We start from the raw sequence: 18,908 nt of genomic DNA, 5'->3' as shown, positions 1-18,908 counted from the left end.
TGTGTGGTGTGCTGTCTTAAGCATTTTTGCCTGATCACGGAAGTGTCAAGATATACCGATCTGTTCAGCTGACAGCACGTAATGGTATATTGCTGTAACATGATACAATAATTGCTGTAGAATGGCGTTGTTCCCGCAGATAGAGTAGTGGTTAGCATTACGTGCTCTTTTCCTCTTTCCATGGGTATACTATTAGAAATATATTAGTACAAAAAAGATGGACACCGTACAACGGTTCCAGTCAAATGAAAGGTGGGCCTTGTTGACTTCATATCGTTTGTAAATAAGGGAAAAAAAATAAATTGCTCTTTTTTTTTGTTCTACATCGGCAGCGACCAACGGAAGTTATGACATCCGTCGTCCTTCTTTCTGACGGTGAAAGGGAAGCCAGTACGAAAGAGACTGATGCACACTTTAGAGAGCGGAATCCTCCTCTCACTAGCTGTATGTTCCGTTCTCTCTCACACCGACTCCTCCTTGTATGAGAAGAAAACTCTTTCTCTCTGAAATGTGCGGCAGGAAAGGTGCCAACATCGCATGCAAAAGATTTAGGAGAGCTCTGCCTTAAGGGTATGACGCGTACAGCTTTATTGGTTATTTGCTACTTTCTTTCTTAACCCCTACATTTATCTACTTACCCCCGCTCATTAGCATACATAAGTAGCCATACTAGACAACGTGATACACCACAAGGCACAAAAGGTCTCCCCTTAACCAAGTCCAACGAACGTACACGTGTGTTTTTCCCAGGATTTTGATGTTTGGCATGGTAGCGAAGTGCGGAGGTATGGCGGGCTCTTATTATGCAGCCCGGAGATTTGGGGCACGTAGGTACGTTTGGATTTTTTTCTTTTTAGTCTGTTTTCCCATGCAGCAAAGACAAGGCGCCGTAATGACCTAGGTGTAGCGAGTATGAGTCGCAAACCAAAGGTCATATGGGTTGGATTCCCCAACTACCTACCCCAATTTTATTTTCAGCGTAATTAATTCCTTTTACTTCCTTATATGCCATAATCACATTCGAGTCATGCTATGACCTCACGGTCACAGTTTAACGTGAGGTTTAATCATTTTTGTCCACAGCTGAACGTATGACGTCACAGTCCTGTCGACAAATCCTGAATTAGTGTGACAACGCACACGGCTTTTTCCCCGAACGCCTGATCTTGGTTTGGTTTGGTTTGGTTTATTGGGGTTTAACGTCCCAAAGCGACTGAGGCTATGAGAGACGCCGGAGTGAAGGGCTCCGGAAATTTCGACCACCTGGGGTTCTTTAACGTGCACTGACATCGCACAGCACACGGGCCTCTAGAATTTCGCCTTCAAGAAATTCAGCCGCCGCGGCCGGGATCGAACCCGCGTCTTTCGGGCCAGCAGCCGAGCACCGTAACCACTCAGCCACCGCGGCGGGGCCCTGATCTTCCGCTGTCTCGTTAATAGAACATAAAAGCACTAGTAGTCTAAATTTCTGAAAAAAAAAAAAAACATTTGAAAGAGTTTACCGTGTTCTTGAAATTGTTACGCGTTTTATCGACTGGTAATATAGGAAAAAATTCACTTCTCGCTTTATAACCAAGTCAAAAATATTGAATAACTGAATACTTTTCTTCCCGCTTCGCGCCTGCAAAAGCAACCCTCTCGTTACAACCGCGGTCTCGTAACATTCGGAGGAGTTCAGTAGTTTTGTGTGGATGCATCTTCTGTCAAGCCGACGCAGCACCCTGTCGTGGCGTCCGTTACTGACCGCGCTGTGTTGGATGTGTCCAGCCGTTCGTTGAGCGCGAGGACCATTTTTTCAGTGACTGCGTAGTGACTACACAGCTTCCATTCGGTACGTGAAGTTCGGCCTGCCTACGAAAGCAACTATACCTTGTACCAACCGTCACTTACCCCCCACCGGCGTCGGTGGCTCAGCGGGCGGGTCTTGCTGCTGATTTCGATGTAGGCGAAATGCGAATATGCATGCGCACCGTATACGTCTCGACCGTATAAATTCAGCTCCCATCTCAAAAATTCAGGCGAACAACCCCTGGAATTTCTTGTGCAACAGCGCAACGGCACAAAGCCAGAGGACAAGAAGGGACGATACGCTGCGCTGGCTAACAACAGAAGTTTATTCAGGAAGCCATGCTTATAAAGGCGCCAGCGACACTGAAAAACAGAAAAATATAAAGAACCGAGGACAGATATCCCTCCGACCAGGCACGTATTTGATAACACAAGGCTAACACGTGTGCAAAAATTCATGTTCTTTCTGCAAGATAGCGACAGAAGGGGCGCTTACACGCCTCTGATCCAACTTCATGATCTCAGACGCTTCGATAACTTATGCCATGCTTGTAAAGGCGCTGGCCCTTTTATAAGCATGGCTTCCTGAATAAACTTCTGTTGTTAGTCAGCGCTGTGTATCGTCCCTTCTTGTCCTCTGGCCTTGTGCCGTTGCGCTGTTGCACAAGAAATCATGTCTGACCAACGTGCCCATCAGTTATTGTTGTACAATCCCCAGAAGCAACGGCGGACTTATCTGAAAACTAAACTTTTCCGTCAGTGTGGTATACAGCGGAACAAATCTCTCTAAAAAAATTCAGCACTTAAGCGTATTCTTACCAGTGCGGGCGCCAACAGAGCAGCTTCACTTCCTGATGCCTCAAACAACTCGGCCATCCCAGCAGTTTTTTTTTTAATTTTTATTGCATGTAAGAACAATAACCCGAGCCTCTTCTGGTGTGTACTGTAGATGAAAATCTCTCGTGCTACGTTTTGTACAACGTAAATCGTCGCCCTCCTCATATTTCATCCCTTCGTTCTGTACACTTGGGGCCGGTAGTGCTGCAGCCATCGCAGTGCAGTGGAGTTCAGAGGTAGAAAGGCTGCTCGACTGCGTCGCCAATCAGAGCTTCGTGTAACATCACACGAAGGTGAGAAGGCGTGCAAGGCGGCCGAAAGCGTCGCAAGACCGATGCAGATAGAGCGAACGCTACGGTGATTCCAACGGCGAAAGCAGCGAGGGACGCTGAGCGCCATGCACATCATGAAAAGCCGAAGCATCTGAACGCGGCGGCATATACCGTATTTTCCGGTATATAAGACGCGGCTTTTTTTCATAAATCTTGCTGGTGCGTCCTATACAAGGGTGCGTCTTATATGCGACTTTTTCTGTTTTTTTTTGCGAGTTCAGAAATTACTCAGGTCCATGTTCAAGCTTTTTTCACCGAAAAAACATCACTACCAATAACGCGGTTTTAACACGGTTAATACTTCAATACGGGGACCACCGAGAGCAACTTTATTATTAAACGGTGGGGATGACGACTTCCGGAATCATAAACCCGCGACCGTTTCGCAGGCCCCAAGCAAAAGTAATGTGAAATGCCAAAAGATGGTGACAATCGCGTTTCTCGCCATTGGCAAGACAAGCCGGCGTTTCTTTCAGTTACCTTTGCAACTTTGTTTGCTCCGTGTACGTAGTGCGAAGAAAATGTTTCAGCTGGGTCGCCTCCAGAAATGGGCGCGCTTTTTGATAGCACATCTTAAGATCAAGACTTCGAAGGTATTAAGTTAATATTAAATGTTCTTATGGACATAAGGAGAGTTCCTTCGTTCTTTTTTTTCGTTTTTTGCTAAAACGTGGGTGGGTGTGGCGTGAGTGTTGCCTTTTTCGATCACTAAGCGGTGCTTAAGAACTTCTCACAGGTAAGGTGCATTTTGCAATGGTCGCTCAAGCATGTTTAATTAAGCCTCACTAGCCTAACTGGGTAAATTGGGATGCGTCTTATACACGGGTGCGTCTTATATAATAACTTTTTCAATGACAGCCTGCATATATGGAGGGTGCGTCTTATACGACGGTGCGTCTTATACACCGGAAAATACGGTAAAGCATCAAAATTGGCGAAGGGTGCCGAGCTCTGTCCACCTTTGGTGCGCAGGACAACAGTGTGCATGAGTCACGACGTAGAATTCGCCTGCGCCAGCTAAATCATTTTCCATCGAATTTTATTTTCGTGCAGTTTAGGTTTCGCTTTAAACAGCCGACCATCGGCTGTGAAATTGTAGACGCGTTGAGGTCACGTGAGTCATGTGAAAACTGTGATAAAATTGCTGATTGCTTGTTTTTATATGATTCCAACTCTTGGGTAGGCTTGCGTGTGAGTTGGTGAGAATTGAAATGAACGTACCAGCTACCGTACTGCAGTTTTTGTAGGGCTCACGTGACATCAAATTGTCTATGACGTCACAGCCGTTGTTTAGTCGTTGAAACTGAGACGGTGTGGGAGAAGAAAAAAAAAATTATAAATTCTTGACCGTTTGTCCGCGCAGTAAAAGTGGCTGTCTATGTTTTCAATGTGCTGCGTGTCATCCTAAAGCGGGTACACACAACGAAACTTTTGTGTCTGTACTTCCTTTAAGAGATTGGTTTATTGGGGTTTAACGTCCCAAAGCGACTGAGGCTATGAGAGACGCCGTAGTGAAGGGCTTCGGAAATTTCGACCACCTGGGGTTCTTTAACGTGCACTGACATCGCACAGCACACGGGCCTCTAGAAAGAGAGTCGGCTGATAGCGGAGGCTGCTCAAGCCGCGCGAGCGGCCAGGGAAGCAAGGTGTGCTGCCTAGCTTGATGAAAAGGAACCGACGAAGACAGCGCAAAGTGACCAGACGTTTGCCAGCGCGCAATCTTCTCCTCTGCGCATGCGCGAATACACGGGAATATTTGCGAGAATCGCTAGAACCGCAATTAAAAATCGCCATTACCGTTGCTCCATTGGCGCAGTGAATTAGTGTTGTGTCTTTGAGTGCGTGAGACAGGGTTTCGCATCCAATTTTTACTTATACTTCTTCTTCTTTTCTTTGCCCAGGTGCTAACAGCGCGCAAATTATTTATCATTTACTCCTGTGGGTAAGGTCTCTTTCAGGTAGAATACTGAGGTACTTTTGAGGAAAAATCGCCATTTAAACCAATCTCTCGAAACGTACTTTCCACCAACCTCGTTTTTATCCTCCTAGAATTATCTGCATGCAAATCAAATAATCCTTTGCGGATGCGGTTGCCTTTCAGGTCAAATTCTGAAATATTGTGAAACAAAATTCACCGTTTAAAAGCTTTGACACGGTATCGAGATTTAATTATTCCACCTGGGTGTCCGATATGTGAACGCGAGGACACTGAAGCCGACATTCACCACTTACTGTGGGGCTGCCGTGCTCTCAAGCCTACGGGGATCCGGCCTCTGAAGGCAATGGGTCTGTCACCGCGAAACCTTGCTTCATACATTGCCTGGACGCAGGGGCCATACCATCGCTCACTATTGGACTTCATAAAATCAGCTAACCTTTTCCATTACTGTAATCATTATTGCATCCTTCACTACACTTTTTCCCATTCATGCCCTGGGGAAATAATTCTCGTCAAAAAAAAAAAAATAATAAAGCTTCGACACCAGCATGGAAGGCGGAACCGGAAGTTGCTGCACTACGCAGTTGCGCATGCGCAGAACACAAGATCGTGCTTTGGCGAATGTCAGATGGGAAAGTGTGCTGCTACCGCCGTCTATGAACAGTCCCATATAGATTGGTCTCCGCCTTTCCTACAATACATTTCATGCTTGCATCCACTCTCGATGACGATGTAGAAAAATTTGCTATATTACAATTGTGTTGGATCTTTATTTACTATGTCAATATCACCCCCCCCCCCCCCCCCTTACACCCATTTATTACACTCATTTTAGGGCCTTTGTTGGTGCATTGCAAAAGCAGAGTGGTAGGCGTTAATTCCAAGCATCTCATTCGGCGTCGTGACTAACCATCTGTGTGCAGCTCTGACACGTTGGAACCTACACGCAAGCATGCGCGCTGGTCCACGTTCTGTGCGGCTTCAGGTTGCTCGAGGCTAACTGCCAAAATTTCCCACCTCTATAAAGCCTTGCACGTGAACGTGCGCCCGTTCCCGCTGTTTCAGTCGCCCTATGCAACAATAAATTCCTTCATTCTAGTCCTACTGGGAGAGTCAAAAATCAAAAGCACCTTGCATCTCGCGTATTATCCACGTGTCCTTTCGTTCTTTATCTGTCCCCGACGTAGTACATAAATTATCTTGATTAATTATGGCAGCTTTCGCAGCATCGCGATTTTTAATGCTAAACCTTGGACGTCCCTGCCATAGCGAATTTCTCCATTTCCACCACGCCTGGCATCGAGGCACTGCGCGCCAACATATCGACATATATCAGCGCAGCAGCGTTCGCCTTGTTTACCACCCTTGTGTTTGTTTATCTCCGGGCACCGAGCGTAGTATACGCAGGGACCTTGACTGCCTATTAATCGCCGCGGCCTCATTCGCGAACTCGGCTGCCGCCGTATCGCGATCGCCATCAGCAGTGCAGGAGCTTTCCCAGCGTTCCTTCTGCGACAAGGTTAAGAAGAAGGCAACAATGGCCGCGGTGCGGATGTGCCCGGCCCTCCTGCTGCTGCTGCAGCTCCTGGCGACCGAGTGCGCCCGGTTCGCGACGTACCTGGGCGATGCGCACGTGGCCGAGGGTGATAGTTTCTTCGTGGCCTGCGTCACCGAGCCGCACGTCCAGGCAAACTGGCACAAGGATGGGCTTCCGCTGCCGTCCTGGGGCCACTTCCTCTTCCACGAAGACCTCACCGACAGCGGGGGCAAGGTGACCGTTTCCCCGGGAGCCTCCCTTCGGTGCGCGCGTTTGGCAGACACCTCGAGGACTGACGGCACGGCAGAGAAACAGAAGGTCACGGCACGCGTGCTGACCGTTTGTCCCGACCCGCCACTGAGCCGCAGTGGCGGGTCGTGGGATCAGGCTTTGAAGCTCATAGTCGCAGGGCCGAATCTCAGCCGTGGCAGATGCATTTCGGAAGAAACGATGTTTAAAAATGCTCGCGTGGTTTGCGATGTCAGAACACGGTAAAGGAAAAATTCATAGGTTTCAGAAATCGACGAGCTTGGAGGGGTCGAATGTGTGAAACTTGCAGGTAAAATATGCGGAATCTTTTCGGGCTTGGATTTGAAATGGTGACGTAATCGGCGATTTAAATCTTATCGGCCGTCAAGCGTCTCCGCAGCGCGCAGCTCCAAGTGGGGGCGCATCATGACGTCACCGAAGGTACTAGTACATTTTCAGCGCATAAACGCTTGCTTTCAAGGAAAAAGTCAATGCCACCGAAGGGAAAGGCCCCAGAGAGTTCTTTGGTAGCAACCAATAGGCACATCCGTGACGTCACACTGACTTTTCCGCACGCCTACGGTGCTGTGAGGAGAAGCCTGAATATGAATCGTTGATTACGCCACTATTTTAAACGAAAGCGCAGAAACACTTGATGTGCTTTACCTGCAGCCCATTAGATTCGAATCCTTGAATAGTGCGCAATTCTCAAAAAGTGTTGCAGTTGCCCTTCAAGAACCCCAGGTGACCGGATTTAATCCGGAGCCCTCCACTACGGCGTCCTTCGAAGCCCACGTGCTGCTCCGAGCGGGCGTTAATGCTTACATGCCGTACGATAGCGACGTTCTGCCCTTCTGTTTGTCTGCTCTGCTGTCGGCTGGCGCTGTCTGCCAAACATGTGCCATGACCACTCATGGTAGTCCAGGGTGTCAACTTCGCTCCTGTACACTCTGTTCCGTTTTCTGCATATGTGCCTCGCTTGCCTGCATTGCACGTCTTATCTTGCATTTCTTGCATGGTTGTCTGCCAGGTAAGCCTTCAACGTGCGGGACCTCCTGGGCGACTACTTCTCGAGGTGCTGTTATTCAGCCTAACATATCTGGTTTCAAACGTGTAAAGGGTTTCTTGCTAGGAAATAGAATTGAGTCTGAACGGTGAGCAAGTGCCTCAAGAATGCTGGACAGGCTTTCTGAGACAAGTTGACTTGGTAACCAGCTTTTTTTACTACTTTCACGTGGCTCAGACTTACTTCGATTCTTTTTGTCAATTCCATTGTTTAATCTTCTACCCTGACATTGAAACTGTCGGAAGGGTGTGATATAGGGGTATAAAGACAGTAATGTTGTGCTACCTCGGTATCAATGCTAAGAAAAGTTTGCTCTTCAGGAAGCTTCTTAGACTATGATCCGCGAATTAACTGTCTTCCATTCAAGACTGTTGAATAGCAGTCGTTTATAGGGAGTGAGCAAATAGCACAATAAAGACACCTAAAGAATTTTCTTCTTTGCGTGTTTTTTCTGAGACCAACGAAAGGGTTTGCGTTCTGAAAACAATTTTTGGAGCATTGCTTCTCAGTGTGGTCTTCAGACTCTCACCGGTCTTCAAGAGCCCGAGTAAGTCCGTACTGCTTTCAAAATCTTCGGTTAACACTCAGCGAAATAAATGCCGCATTAAGAAACAACAACGCCGCATTAGCGAGGCCAGCGGACCCAGTGGGTAGAGACTGTGTACCGCCGTGCAACAGGAGAGTCACGATGCGCAAGTATATGCAGCAAGGCGACTGCAACTCCTCGCTTTCGCCCTTCAGATGAACACCCTATACGTGGCGCACGCTCTACCTGGTCACTCCGGCGACTACTCCTGCGGACTGGGACTCCAAGAGGCACACCGGCTACGCGTGCTGCCTGGTCCGGCGCTGGGAAGCGCGTTTGCGAGGAGAGATAGCCAGCGAGAGTGCCATCACCTGGTTTGTGCCCTTCGCAGCAACCAGAAGCTGCGAGCCTTCCTTTCACTAATTTCATGAAACCAATTACTATGCTGCAATACGATAACTCTTCATACTGTCAATAAAACGTTAACGACTGTAGACGTGTACGAAGGAGAATAACGCGCCTGTGGCTGACACGTATGCCCAAAGAGATAACGCGGGAGTGTTCTTCCCGCCTGTGCAGAAAGGCGTGCGCCCACACGAGTTCGCTACTTCCTGTACTCTCCCGTAGTGGTCACGAAGAAAGAAGCAAAAACACTAAAAGATGAAGACTGTCAGTTAGCTCAATTGTTCCATAATTGTTTCGGCTTTGCAGCACTAGACAAATCTTGTGCACTTCCAACTGAGTATCATGGAAGCTTCGCTTGCCTTTGTGCAGGAATGTGCTATTAAGGGTGGGCCTGCACCCAGACTACACGGCTCATTCTTGTGTACTCGAAGTTTGACATCGACCAGGCAGTGAAATCGCTTATTTTTTTTTTTACATCTTGATTCCACCGAATGATGATGTCAACTGTAGGGTTTCACAAAATTTTAGTGCGAGCTAGCATGATGATGGATATTGGGGATTACTAATCTTAATTCAGTTCTCTGATGCTAGACGCAATCACCCTACACAGCTCAGCCGAGCTGTGTAGGGTCAACAAAGACATCCGACCTACATTCAAGTAGGAACTGCGGCGGGCTAGCGCGGGTGATTTTAATTTTGTAACAGGAAGCACTTGAGCTTATGCCTGTCCCTTCAGGTTTCTCGTTGTGTTACCTGCGTTCTTTAGGTTCTCGACATGCAACGCGGCGGAGTCGCCCATGTCTGCACATTTCCTTGATCACATGAATACTATACAAGGACGGCTGCGGTACGACATGTGTTATTGCTGGCGGTATGCCAGCGTAAACGGTCGGGAATCTTAACTACGCGAGGCAGCGCTTTTAGAGCGGTGTCAGATGCTAGCACACAAATAACTGTTCCGGCAGGCACCCAACAAATCCCTGGAGATATCGTGCGAGCTGTCGGGAACGGGCCGCTCTGTCACTTGGTACAAGGACGATGATGCTCTGTACCACGGCTTCCGCGAGCGCTACCGTATCGAGCCAGGACGGTTGGTCATCCTGGACGCACAGACGTCGGACGCCGGCACCTACACGTGTCTAGCGAGCGGAGGCTCAGGCCTCAGCGTCAGCGTCGCCGCGCCCATCGCCATCGAACCAATGCCCGCGTTCCAGACGGCCAAGGTGAACTTGCAGTCGCGGGCAGCATTTAATTTCGACCAGAAAAAAAGATTACTTAGACCCTGGCATACTTTGTATGCGGAGTAATGTAAATATTTCGGATGGGCAATAAAGCCATGTTTGGACAAATCTGGGCCCTTGTGGCCAGATATAGACCGGAAGGTCTGTTTTGAGGCCGCACCATGGCCCAGATTCGGTAGATTAGGCTGGGTTGATATAGAAGTGTACTCATATCTGGTCACATCAAGGAATATCTGGCTGTTGCCTCGCCATACCCGAAACTGTTCTGTTCAGATCACTAACTTATCAGGACTTGTTTTTTTTTTTTTTTTGATAGACGTCCACGTCAGCTGCTACGAGACACGGCTGTCCAAAGCGCCAGAAGGGCGTTATCGCGTTTAAGGTAGTTCCTACTCCACTTGTGGAATGTGGAAAAATTTTAAACAATGGGAAATGGCCTAAAAGTCAACAGAGCGGAGGCTTACCTTGGAAATGAATGCCTTTCTTTTTTACTGTAGAAATTACTTCAGTAGGGACGGAAAGAGTCTTCAACACAAGCAATAAAAAAAAATGGAGGATTGTGAACAATGTCCAGACTCTTTAATCCAGGGATTTATTTAAGAAGTTCTACGTTCGCGGGTTGCAGCACTCAGACTCGTAGCTTACTGTTCGAGCAAATAATTATGACCTAAAAGTGCGCCCATGTCATTGTAATTGTCCAGAACACTAAGAAAGTTAGAAATAATTAGCAAATGGATTAAGGAGAACAGCGTTCGTAGAGAAGACTTTGTAGTGTGCCTTTATTAGGGTAGACTGCAGAGACCTTCGTTTTCGGATAAATCCTGATTTTACCCAATTCTAGCATCCCGAACAGATTTATTAAAAATTCGGCTAAGCCCTGCTTCTATACGAAAAGTCCCTTCTAGAGAAAGCACAAGAACAGAAGAATGAAGGGCTCCATATGATATACGTAGAAACAGCCTAGAGACCGCACGTTTTCTAGTTCCTAGCTGAAGACAGAGCACGAAATTTAGCCCATATTCATTGCTGATCCGAGATGAGCACTTTAGATCAAGTGGTGATATTAAAGCTCTTTTAACGCTTGTTATTCGTGACATGGGTTAATAAGTTTTCGTGACATGGGATAAAAACAAGAGCCCAAAATATGGGTCGTGTTCAGGCTTTCAATCGGCGCAATTGTATCGGGCGCTGTCGAGGCTAAGGATATTTTGCTCCAGGGCACTTACACATTTGAAGTGAGCGCTGTGACGTTGAAAGACTCTTTTCGCTGCGTACAAGGGAGGCAGGTCTTGGACTCACGTGGAAGCGCTGCGTAAAAGATTGTTAGTGTACGTCGCAAGATACGTTGATGAGAGAAAATAAGATTTGGTAAACAGCTTTTCAGTGAAACTCGCCATTTGCATGCTATTTGTAAAATATTGAACGAAAAGTACGGTATTTCGTGTCCCGCACAAAAACTAACGCTTATAATATATTGCCTCCTGTCAGAACGAAAAAGGACGCGAAAGAACCCGGATTTGAACTCGAGAAATATCGCCCGATTTTACCATTGCGCCAGATTTCTGGAAAAACGAAGGGCCCTGAGTACGCATTAAGCCCCAGCGCTGGGACAAATATTAAGATTATGTTAGGTAACGAGCCGCGCCGGCATATGCGCTAACGGAAAGGCTGATGCGTGGGCATAATCAGGCTGGCGATAATGATGATATTGCATGAAGATGGTAGAGAGCAAACTAAGAAACGAACTCGAGACCAATGATGATAGTGAAATCAACAAACTGCACCTGATAAAGCCGATACTAGGTGAATGGAAGTCACATTAAGAACGTTTCATTGAAGTTATTTCGCGCCGTCTTCGCACAAACGGACGTCCTCATTTTACCTACCAATCTATACCTAGGAAACAAAGAAAGCCTTTTTTGAACTTGTGGCGTTGTGGTCATATTATAGTAGATATTATTTTTGTGCAGAAAAACAGAGAAACTAGGAAAGAAGCACTAAACACTATTAAAAAGGAATTCTTCTCCACCAAAGTTTGCTCTTAGACGAGAATGGAGTAGTAGACTGGTCGCGAGCTGTTCGGCACTTAAACGAAGGAAATGTTATAAAATCTATACTCGGATACAGCTCAAGAACGAAGCAGCAAATGACCCTCAAAGGACGCCCTCGAGCCAATGACGTCGACAGATTCACATGACATCGCGGTTAATCCCCTTGGACCTGCTAGCGAGACATCGCAGTGGGTGGCAGATGAGAGGGGATTAGCAGTCGGCACAACAGTCAGGTTTTTCGAACCGTATGTTATGTGCATGATAGACTTAAATGCTTATGCGCTAAAGAGCAATGTAACACAAAGCAACGCAACGCAACGCAACTCAGCACAACATTAATGCATAATTGCCGCAGTAGTTCAGCAAGGTGTTAGCGCGGACAGAGATGCAAGTTTCAGACTTCTCATCGCAGAGACCAGCCCTAAGTTATGGATAAAGCCACTCTACATTGACAAGCAGTAGTGTATACTGTCGTCAGCTGCAGTAAGAAAAGCAGCTGACTAGCACAAATCAGTATTTAGCGGGTAACAGTACTCTCCTGAGCAAACAAATGGTGCGCAGATTAAAGTAAAAAAAAAATCTTAAGTGATTGTCGTAGGCCTCTTAAGTTTACCTCGCAGCAAAAATTTGTGTCGTCTCTTGAACAGAGCGCCTCTCGAAACAATCTTATGAGAAAGCCCGTAGCATCACCGAACCCTTCGCACCTCGACTTAATCAGCCGTGGACTATGCCCGCAGGGAGTGACCGTAGCAAGTATTCGTGCTTCGCAACTGATTTACAGAGGATTTACGCACAGACACGTGCGTAAAAAACATATAGTATACTCCAACATTATGAGAACTACTAGCATTTCTAGCTGGCAATGCGTTGAAGTCGTGAGCTCATTTTCTTGAGGAACATGGAAGGCCCTGTGTGTTCGAACAGCTTGAAAGTTGCTCAATATTCCAGACTGGATGCAGACTGCTTACCTGTGCTAGCCTTCGTACCAAGCATGGTCTGAGCTCCATCAAAACTATGTCGGTCGCTGGTCAGGAAGAAAAAGTCACTTTTAGCTTCGGATCTGTGTAACCAAATGGTACAATTTTTTTCTCCCCAAGGTGAACAGCACCATTAACATCTGGTGCAATATAGAGACTCGTCCCATGCCTCGAGTTTCCTGGTACCTGGGAGACGCGCCGCTCACGCCATCTGAGCGGATCCTCATGGGGACGGGCAAGAATAACGTCGAGAACGCCAAGCTCACCATCCGTCGTGTGAGCCTCGGAGATCGCAACAGGTCTGTCAACACGGCACGACGACTGCCATTCCCTGGTCACGCCGGTCTGCACAACGATCCTTTAACAGCGTTATCCGTTGAAAACCCGTTGTGCGAAGATGTTGACGTTCGTACTAGGTGACGTCATCATCACGTGACCACACTCATTAACATGAATCTTGTGACCTGGTTTAGATGAGCATAGGCTAGTGGATTATGGGACCCATTAAACCCCTCGCACATACTTGCGAGCCTGTGAAACCCTTGGACAGACGGGTAGCTTTTTAAGGACGCTTAACAGAACCTGTGGCTGAGGATACCGAGACAAATACTTTGCCGCTTTTCTTTTATAACCCCGATACAAGCGCGAACAGAGATTCTTTAGAGTCAAAGTAATCAGAGTGGCGGATATTGCGGAAGGACCACCTACATTCTTTTCATGTGCAGCTGCATCAAAAAGTGGGGCCAAGGGATTTTCAAAAACGGTCTGATTTTGCCAGTTTCTGATACACTTGTAAGGCTACCCAAATTTTGAGAGCAAAGGAGGTTTTACAAAATACATGCGTAAGCATACCATCTGCTCCCTAATGGAAGGAGTCATGTCCTCGGCTTTCCTGAGAGCAGCGCCAGTACCAGAGGTCGTTGTGGTTCGGTGGCTTTGGATCGAGTTCGGCTGCTGATCCCCAGGTCGCAGGATCAAGTCGTTGCCCCGGAGGTCGCATTTAGATGGAGACTGGACCAGTGCACGTTTAGGAAGCCCACGTGGTACAAATTAAACGCGGATCCGCCCCTGAGGCGCCTCTAATAGCCCGCTAGGAGCTTCGGGACGTTAGATCACAAAAACGATTACAATAGTGGTCCCATGTTTCGTGGAAATTTTTGGGGGGTTACTTTACTCGGGCATGCTTTTTTGACTGACGTTTACAGCAAAAGCTCTATCTGGCACCACTCTCAAAGAGCTCGAAGCCGTCTGTTATTCGGATCTACCGGCAACCAGGGATTTGCGGTTAAAGGAATATAGCTCCCCCGTAAACAGATGCAACTGACTGGACGCAATGTTTCCACAGAAGGGGATAGGGCGATCAGGGCCCGTGAATTGTCGTCTGACATGACGCCTCTAGATTGCTTTTTGTAGTGGTACATAAAGGATGCAGTACGCAGTACACCAAACTTCCACGCCGGAAGTCCTTAAAGCTAAAATAAGAGACGTCTGTACGACCCTACCTGAGGCGGTTGTGAGAAATTAAGATACCAGAGTTGTATCTTTACGGAAGGTGACCGCTTCGAGCCCGAGCTGAAATCGATATATCCACCCGAAATAAAAGGCACCCAGCACGGTCACAATATGCGACCTTCCTTTTTGTTCTGCTTATCAGAGACATAGGTCGTCGCATTTGTATCATTACAGCTTCGGTCTTTATACCCTGCCCAAGAAGCGCTTCGTGCTCACTGCATCTTGCCCCGTAGCGCGTGCTGACTAGCTGATGCAAGGCGCCAAAACCAACCTCAGCATATTGGCTTATACCCGAACAACGGCAATGTCGAGCCACGCCACAAGCTGATTTTGTTCACTCATACCTCGACTGGGAGCAGCACGATGGTGGCATTGGTAACGTGGGTTTATTTGTATTTCCCGCGCTTCCTCCGCAGCTGGGAAAAAAAGGTACACTCGACGCTTACTCTACTGCAAAATATGCAAATAGGGGTTTCTTAACTTCGCGGTTACTATTTATTGTCTAAAATCAATATAATTTAATTTTGAGAATTAATTGCAATTAACTTATTCATTAGTCGGGAATGACAAAAAGTGCTTGAGGTGCGCAAAGCAACTGCCAACAATATGGAGCCTTTTCCGCATGTCTTGAGCTTGTTTTTCGTTTTTATCCGTTAGCGACTTCTTCAGGGAGAGAGCTGAAACTAAGGGCCTCTCCCGTCCACTCCTGTGTCTTTGTACATGTCTTTTTGCGTTCCCTTTACTCAAGAGTGAACACGCGTGACCGCGGAGCTAAGGGCGCTCGCTGGCCGCAAGGCTAAAAAACCGAACGGCTAAATCACGCGATACAACGGGAAGGAGGAGGAATGTGCAGAACATCATCATCATCATCAGTCTGACTGCGCCCACTGCAGGGCAAAGGCCTCTCCCATATCTCTCCAATTAACCTTGTCCTTTGACAGCTGCGGCCACTGTATCCCCGCAAACTTCTTAATCTCATCCACCCACCTAACTTTCTGCCGCCCCGTGCTACGCACATATGGACAACACAGGCCGCTCGTTAATGGCTCTTCGCGCGTCGTCAGGGACGGAGAACAAACCAGATATCTGGAACTCCTGAAAGAGCGTCAGCAGCCTTGCTTACATGAACCCGACAGAGGCGGGTCGAGTCATGGGATCTAGCTGAAGGCCAACCCAACTCCAGGACTGTCTGCTTACATGAATTCGATACGACCCACTCAACTCTCGTGGCTCGACCTGCGAGGCGCGACTGCAGGAGTAGTAAACCGGCCTTTGCTATGTTCTCCTCTGCAGAAAATACGTTGCCCAGGGGTGAATTAAGCATAATTTGCGGAGGGGCCTGCGATTCAACCCACCCCTTACGGCGGAATTGAGGCGTCGAGTCTAGTCGACTTCCCGATCTGACCGACCGGGTTTACACGGACCCAGTAACTGGTTTTCGACCCGAAAACTCGACTACGCGGCCCTGTCGAGTTCATGTAAACGCCACTAGCACCGTACAGCCATTTGAGCCAAAACTTCGGTAATTACGCAAAGCAGGTGCGTTCACCACCTACGGTCATGGGACCCTGGAAAAGGCCAGTATGAAAACACAACGTACACAATGCTGCTACCTGATGGCCCAGTGCGGACGCGAGACCGAAACGGGAAGAGCGGACGGGGAGTAGACTGGCAGTGGCTCTAAGAAGAGTTTCTCTTGGGAGGGGAACAAATGACGTGACCACCCCTATACTGCTCAAAATCCCATGAGAGGATTTCCTAATGAGTAAAACAGCTGCAGCGGCCGCGTAGGGTCCTTGAATCCCGATGGCACCTTAACCTCGCGCAGGTACACGTGTCAAGCAACGCATATGCACTGCAGAGACCGGCTCGCATCTCAGGTGTCGACCCAGTTGCTGGTGAGCATACTGGCCGTCACCACAAACGAGGAGAGCGCGGGGAAAGGCAAGATCATCATTCCGGGCGAGCCGCTCCTGCTAAGCTGCGACGCTGCGGGCAATCAAGCCGCCTTCACATGGACGAAAGACGACGCGCCCATCGTTGAAGACGACTCACGGAAGGTAGAGAAGCTGGCGAACGGCACTTCGACACTGACGCTCGCTAATCCCACCAGCGACGACACCGGCAAATACAAGTGCTCGGCGGGCGCGACAGATGAGGCCACTATCGAAGTCTACTTTAAGCTGTCGGCTGTGCTGGACGAGCGCCAGTCGACTGCACCGTCCGCCTGGGTCGAAGGCAAAGAGGCGTTCATCTCGATCACCGTCGAGGGCATCCCACCACCGGACACACTGACCTGGGCCAAAGACGGCACGGCGCTGCCAGCCGACGACCATTACGTCCTCGACACATTCAAGGGTGTCACAAACGCCAGGCTTTACTTCAAGCCGCTGGCGTCCGAAGACGAAGGCAAGTACACGTGCACGCTGAAAAGCCAGAAGGACGAGTTCGTCTTCGAGCATGAGGTGAAGGTCAAGGGCAAGTACGCGGCCCTCGTTCCCTTCGTAGGCATCTGCATTGAGGTGATAGTGTTGTGCGCCGTCATCTACTCGGTGGAGCAGAAGGCCCTGCAGAGCGCCACGCAGGCGCCAGCTGCGGAGGCGCCAGCTGCAGAGGGCGCTGGTGCCGAAGGAGCCGCGCCCGGCGCCGAAGGCCAGGCGGCCCAGCCTGGACAGGAGGGTCAGCCCGGTCAGGAGGGCCAGCCCGGTCAGGAGGGCGCTATCGCAGGTGCCCCCGCCGCTGAAGGGGAACAACCACCGCCTGCACCGGCCGCTGTGTGACCAGACAGCTATGACCGCTGAGTGGCGCGGGCAGCGTTCGAAGGCCACAATAAAGCTGGCTCTTTTACTCCTCTTTCGGAAGCGTCCTTTACCGGCTTCTGGATTATCTTTGTGAACACAATGATGTGTGCTTGGAGCGGCAACTGTTTGTAGCGGCAACACCGGCAGGAGGTTACATGTGACAGTTTTCTACGCACACTACCGGCACAATGTTTTGTACAGTCTGGGACAAAAGTCTCCGGACCACGTGTTCCTCAAACGAAGCTTATAGCTCTACTATCAGACAGCGGCTGGAAACCGCACTTGTGGAGATGAAAGAACAAAAATTTAACTTTTACCTCCACAAGTGTGGTCTCCAGCCGCCGACCAATGGCAGAGCTATCGGCTTCGTTAGAGGCACACGTGGTCCGGAGACTTTTGTCCCCGACTGTACGTGTGGTGGTCCTCAACGAAACCAAGAGGGCTTTGCCCGTAGTGTAGATGTCTGGCTTTCCACTGAGGCACGGCCAAACCATCTGCTCATGAAAGGTCTTCGCACAGCCCCTTACTCCATGAAAAGCAGAAACCAAAACTTAAAAGTGGTAACTTTAGCTAAGGAAATGCATGCTCCGAAAAGAACGCAATTGCGCGTAATTACTGGTTGACGAATAATCGCCTGCCCGTTGGGATCTTGCTGATAAGACACGTTTCTTCGGAGCCGTTATTTTCCTTCCGCTAGTCCCGCTCTGCCGTGGTTGCGGCGCAACTGCTACTGAGCAAGAGGGGGGGGGGGGGGGGCGAATTTTGCGGCGGACGAATTTCGATGGAGGCGCAATACAAGTGTGTATTTGCTGCGCAATTTATATTAATGAACGTTAGGTGGTCGGTATTAATCGGGAGTCTTCTAATGCGGTGTCAGTCATCGCCCAGGTTCAAATTGAGGGCGTCAAATTTCACATAATCTCTTTCTCTGAATCTCCCTCAATACTTAACTTCCTGTAGATGTTTACTACTGTACCCGAATTAAATACACCTAAGCCATTTTCGAACCGTAATACTGCCCCAATTTCAGTGGCTACCTGCATGAGTTACAATGCGCTGCGTTGCAATCCTGTCTTGCATGCCCCAGCAAAAACCAACTTTGGCCTGCTCGGTCATGCTTTAAAGCGCAGAATTTCGTCTTCAAAAACACGGATGTAGACTCACGAAACGCAGTAAACTGAGAGCAGCGCACTTGTTTTAGTTTTTGTTAGTTTGTCCTATGTGTGCTGCAGAATGAATTTCGCCCACCATTTACTCCCCCAATATCGACGTATTGCTTTTGTCTTTGCAACGAGAGCCCATAAAAATAGGTTTCATGAGATGAGCTTTACTTCTTGCTGCGAAGATGAGAATGCGCCGTTGATGTATTAATGCTTCATTGCAAAACACACTACATTGAATTTATGAGTGCAGATACGTCAAATGCTGCACTGCTTCTGGTATCGTGTGCTTCTTACTGGACTCACTGGACTCGTGTGCTTCTTACAGGTTCTTAGAAACAATAACGCTGTCGTTCTCACTTAGTTATTCGTTCAGGAATAGAAACAGAAGTCTAGCAGTCTGGTTTGTTCTAATTGTTGTTGCTTGTGAAATTCACTTTTCAATTTACACTTTAGGACCATGCATATCCACGCTTGAGGTATACTG

At 48.4% G+C, this 18,908-nt stretch overlaps 1 protein-coding gene across 1 annotated transcript; it reads left to right on the top strand.

The window, feature by feature from the left end:
- The first annotated feature begins 6,433 nt into the window (after positions 1–6,433).
- On the top strand, positions 6,434–17,240 carry LOC149371803 (hemicentin-1-like). The gene is made up of 5 exons (XM_089566088.1): positions 6,434–6,667; positions 8,490–8,648; positions 9,645–9,902; positions 13,069–13,247; positions 16,289–17,240. The coding sequence occupies exons 1-5, from the start codon at positions 6,434–6,436 to the stop codon at positions 17,238–17,240; spliced, it is 1,782 nt and encodes a 593-aa protein (XP_089422214.1).
- Positions 17,241–18,908: the final 1,668 nt, after the last annotated feature.

This window comes from Amblyomma mixtum, chromosome 1 (genome assembly GCF_055824585.1).
Source record: "Amblyomma mixtum isolate Tamu chromosome 1, ASM5582458v1, whole genome shotgun sequence".
Taxonomy (NCBI): Eukaryota; Metazoa; Arthropoda; class Arachnida; order Ixodida; family Ixodidae; genus Amblyomma; species Amblyomma mixtum.
This window is presented reverse-complemented; position numbering and strand designations above follow the sequence as displayed.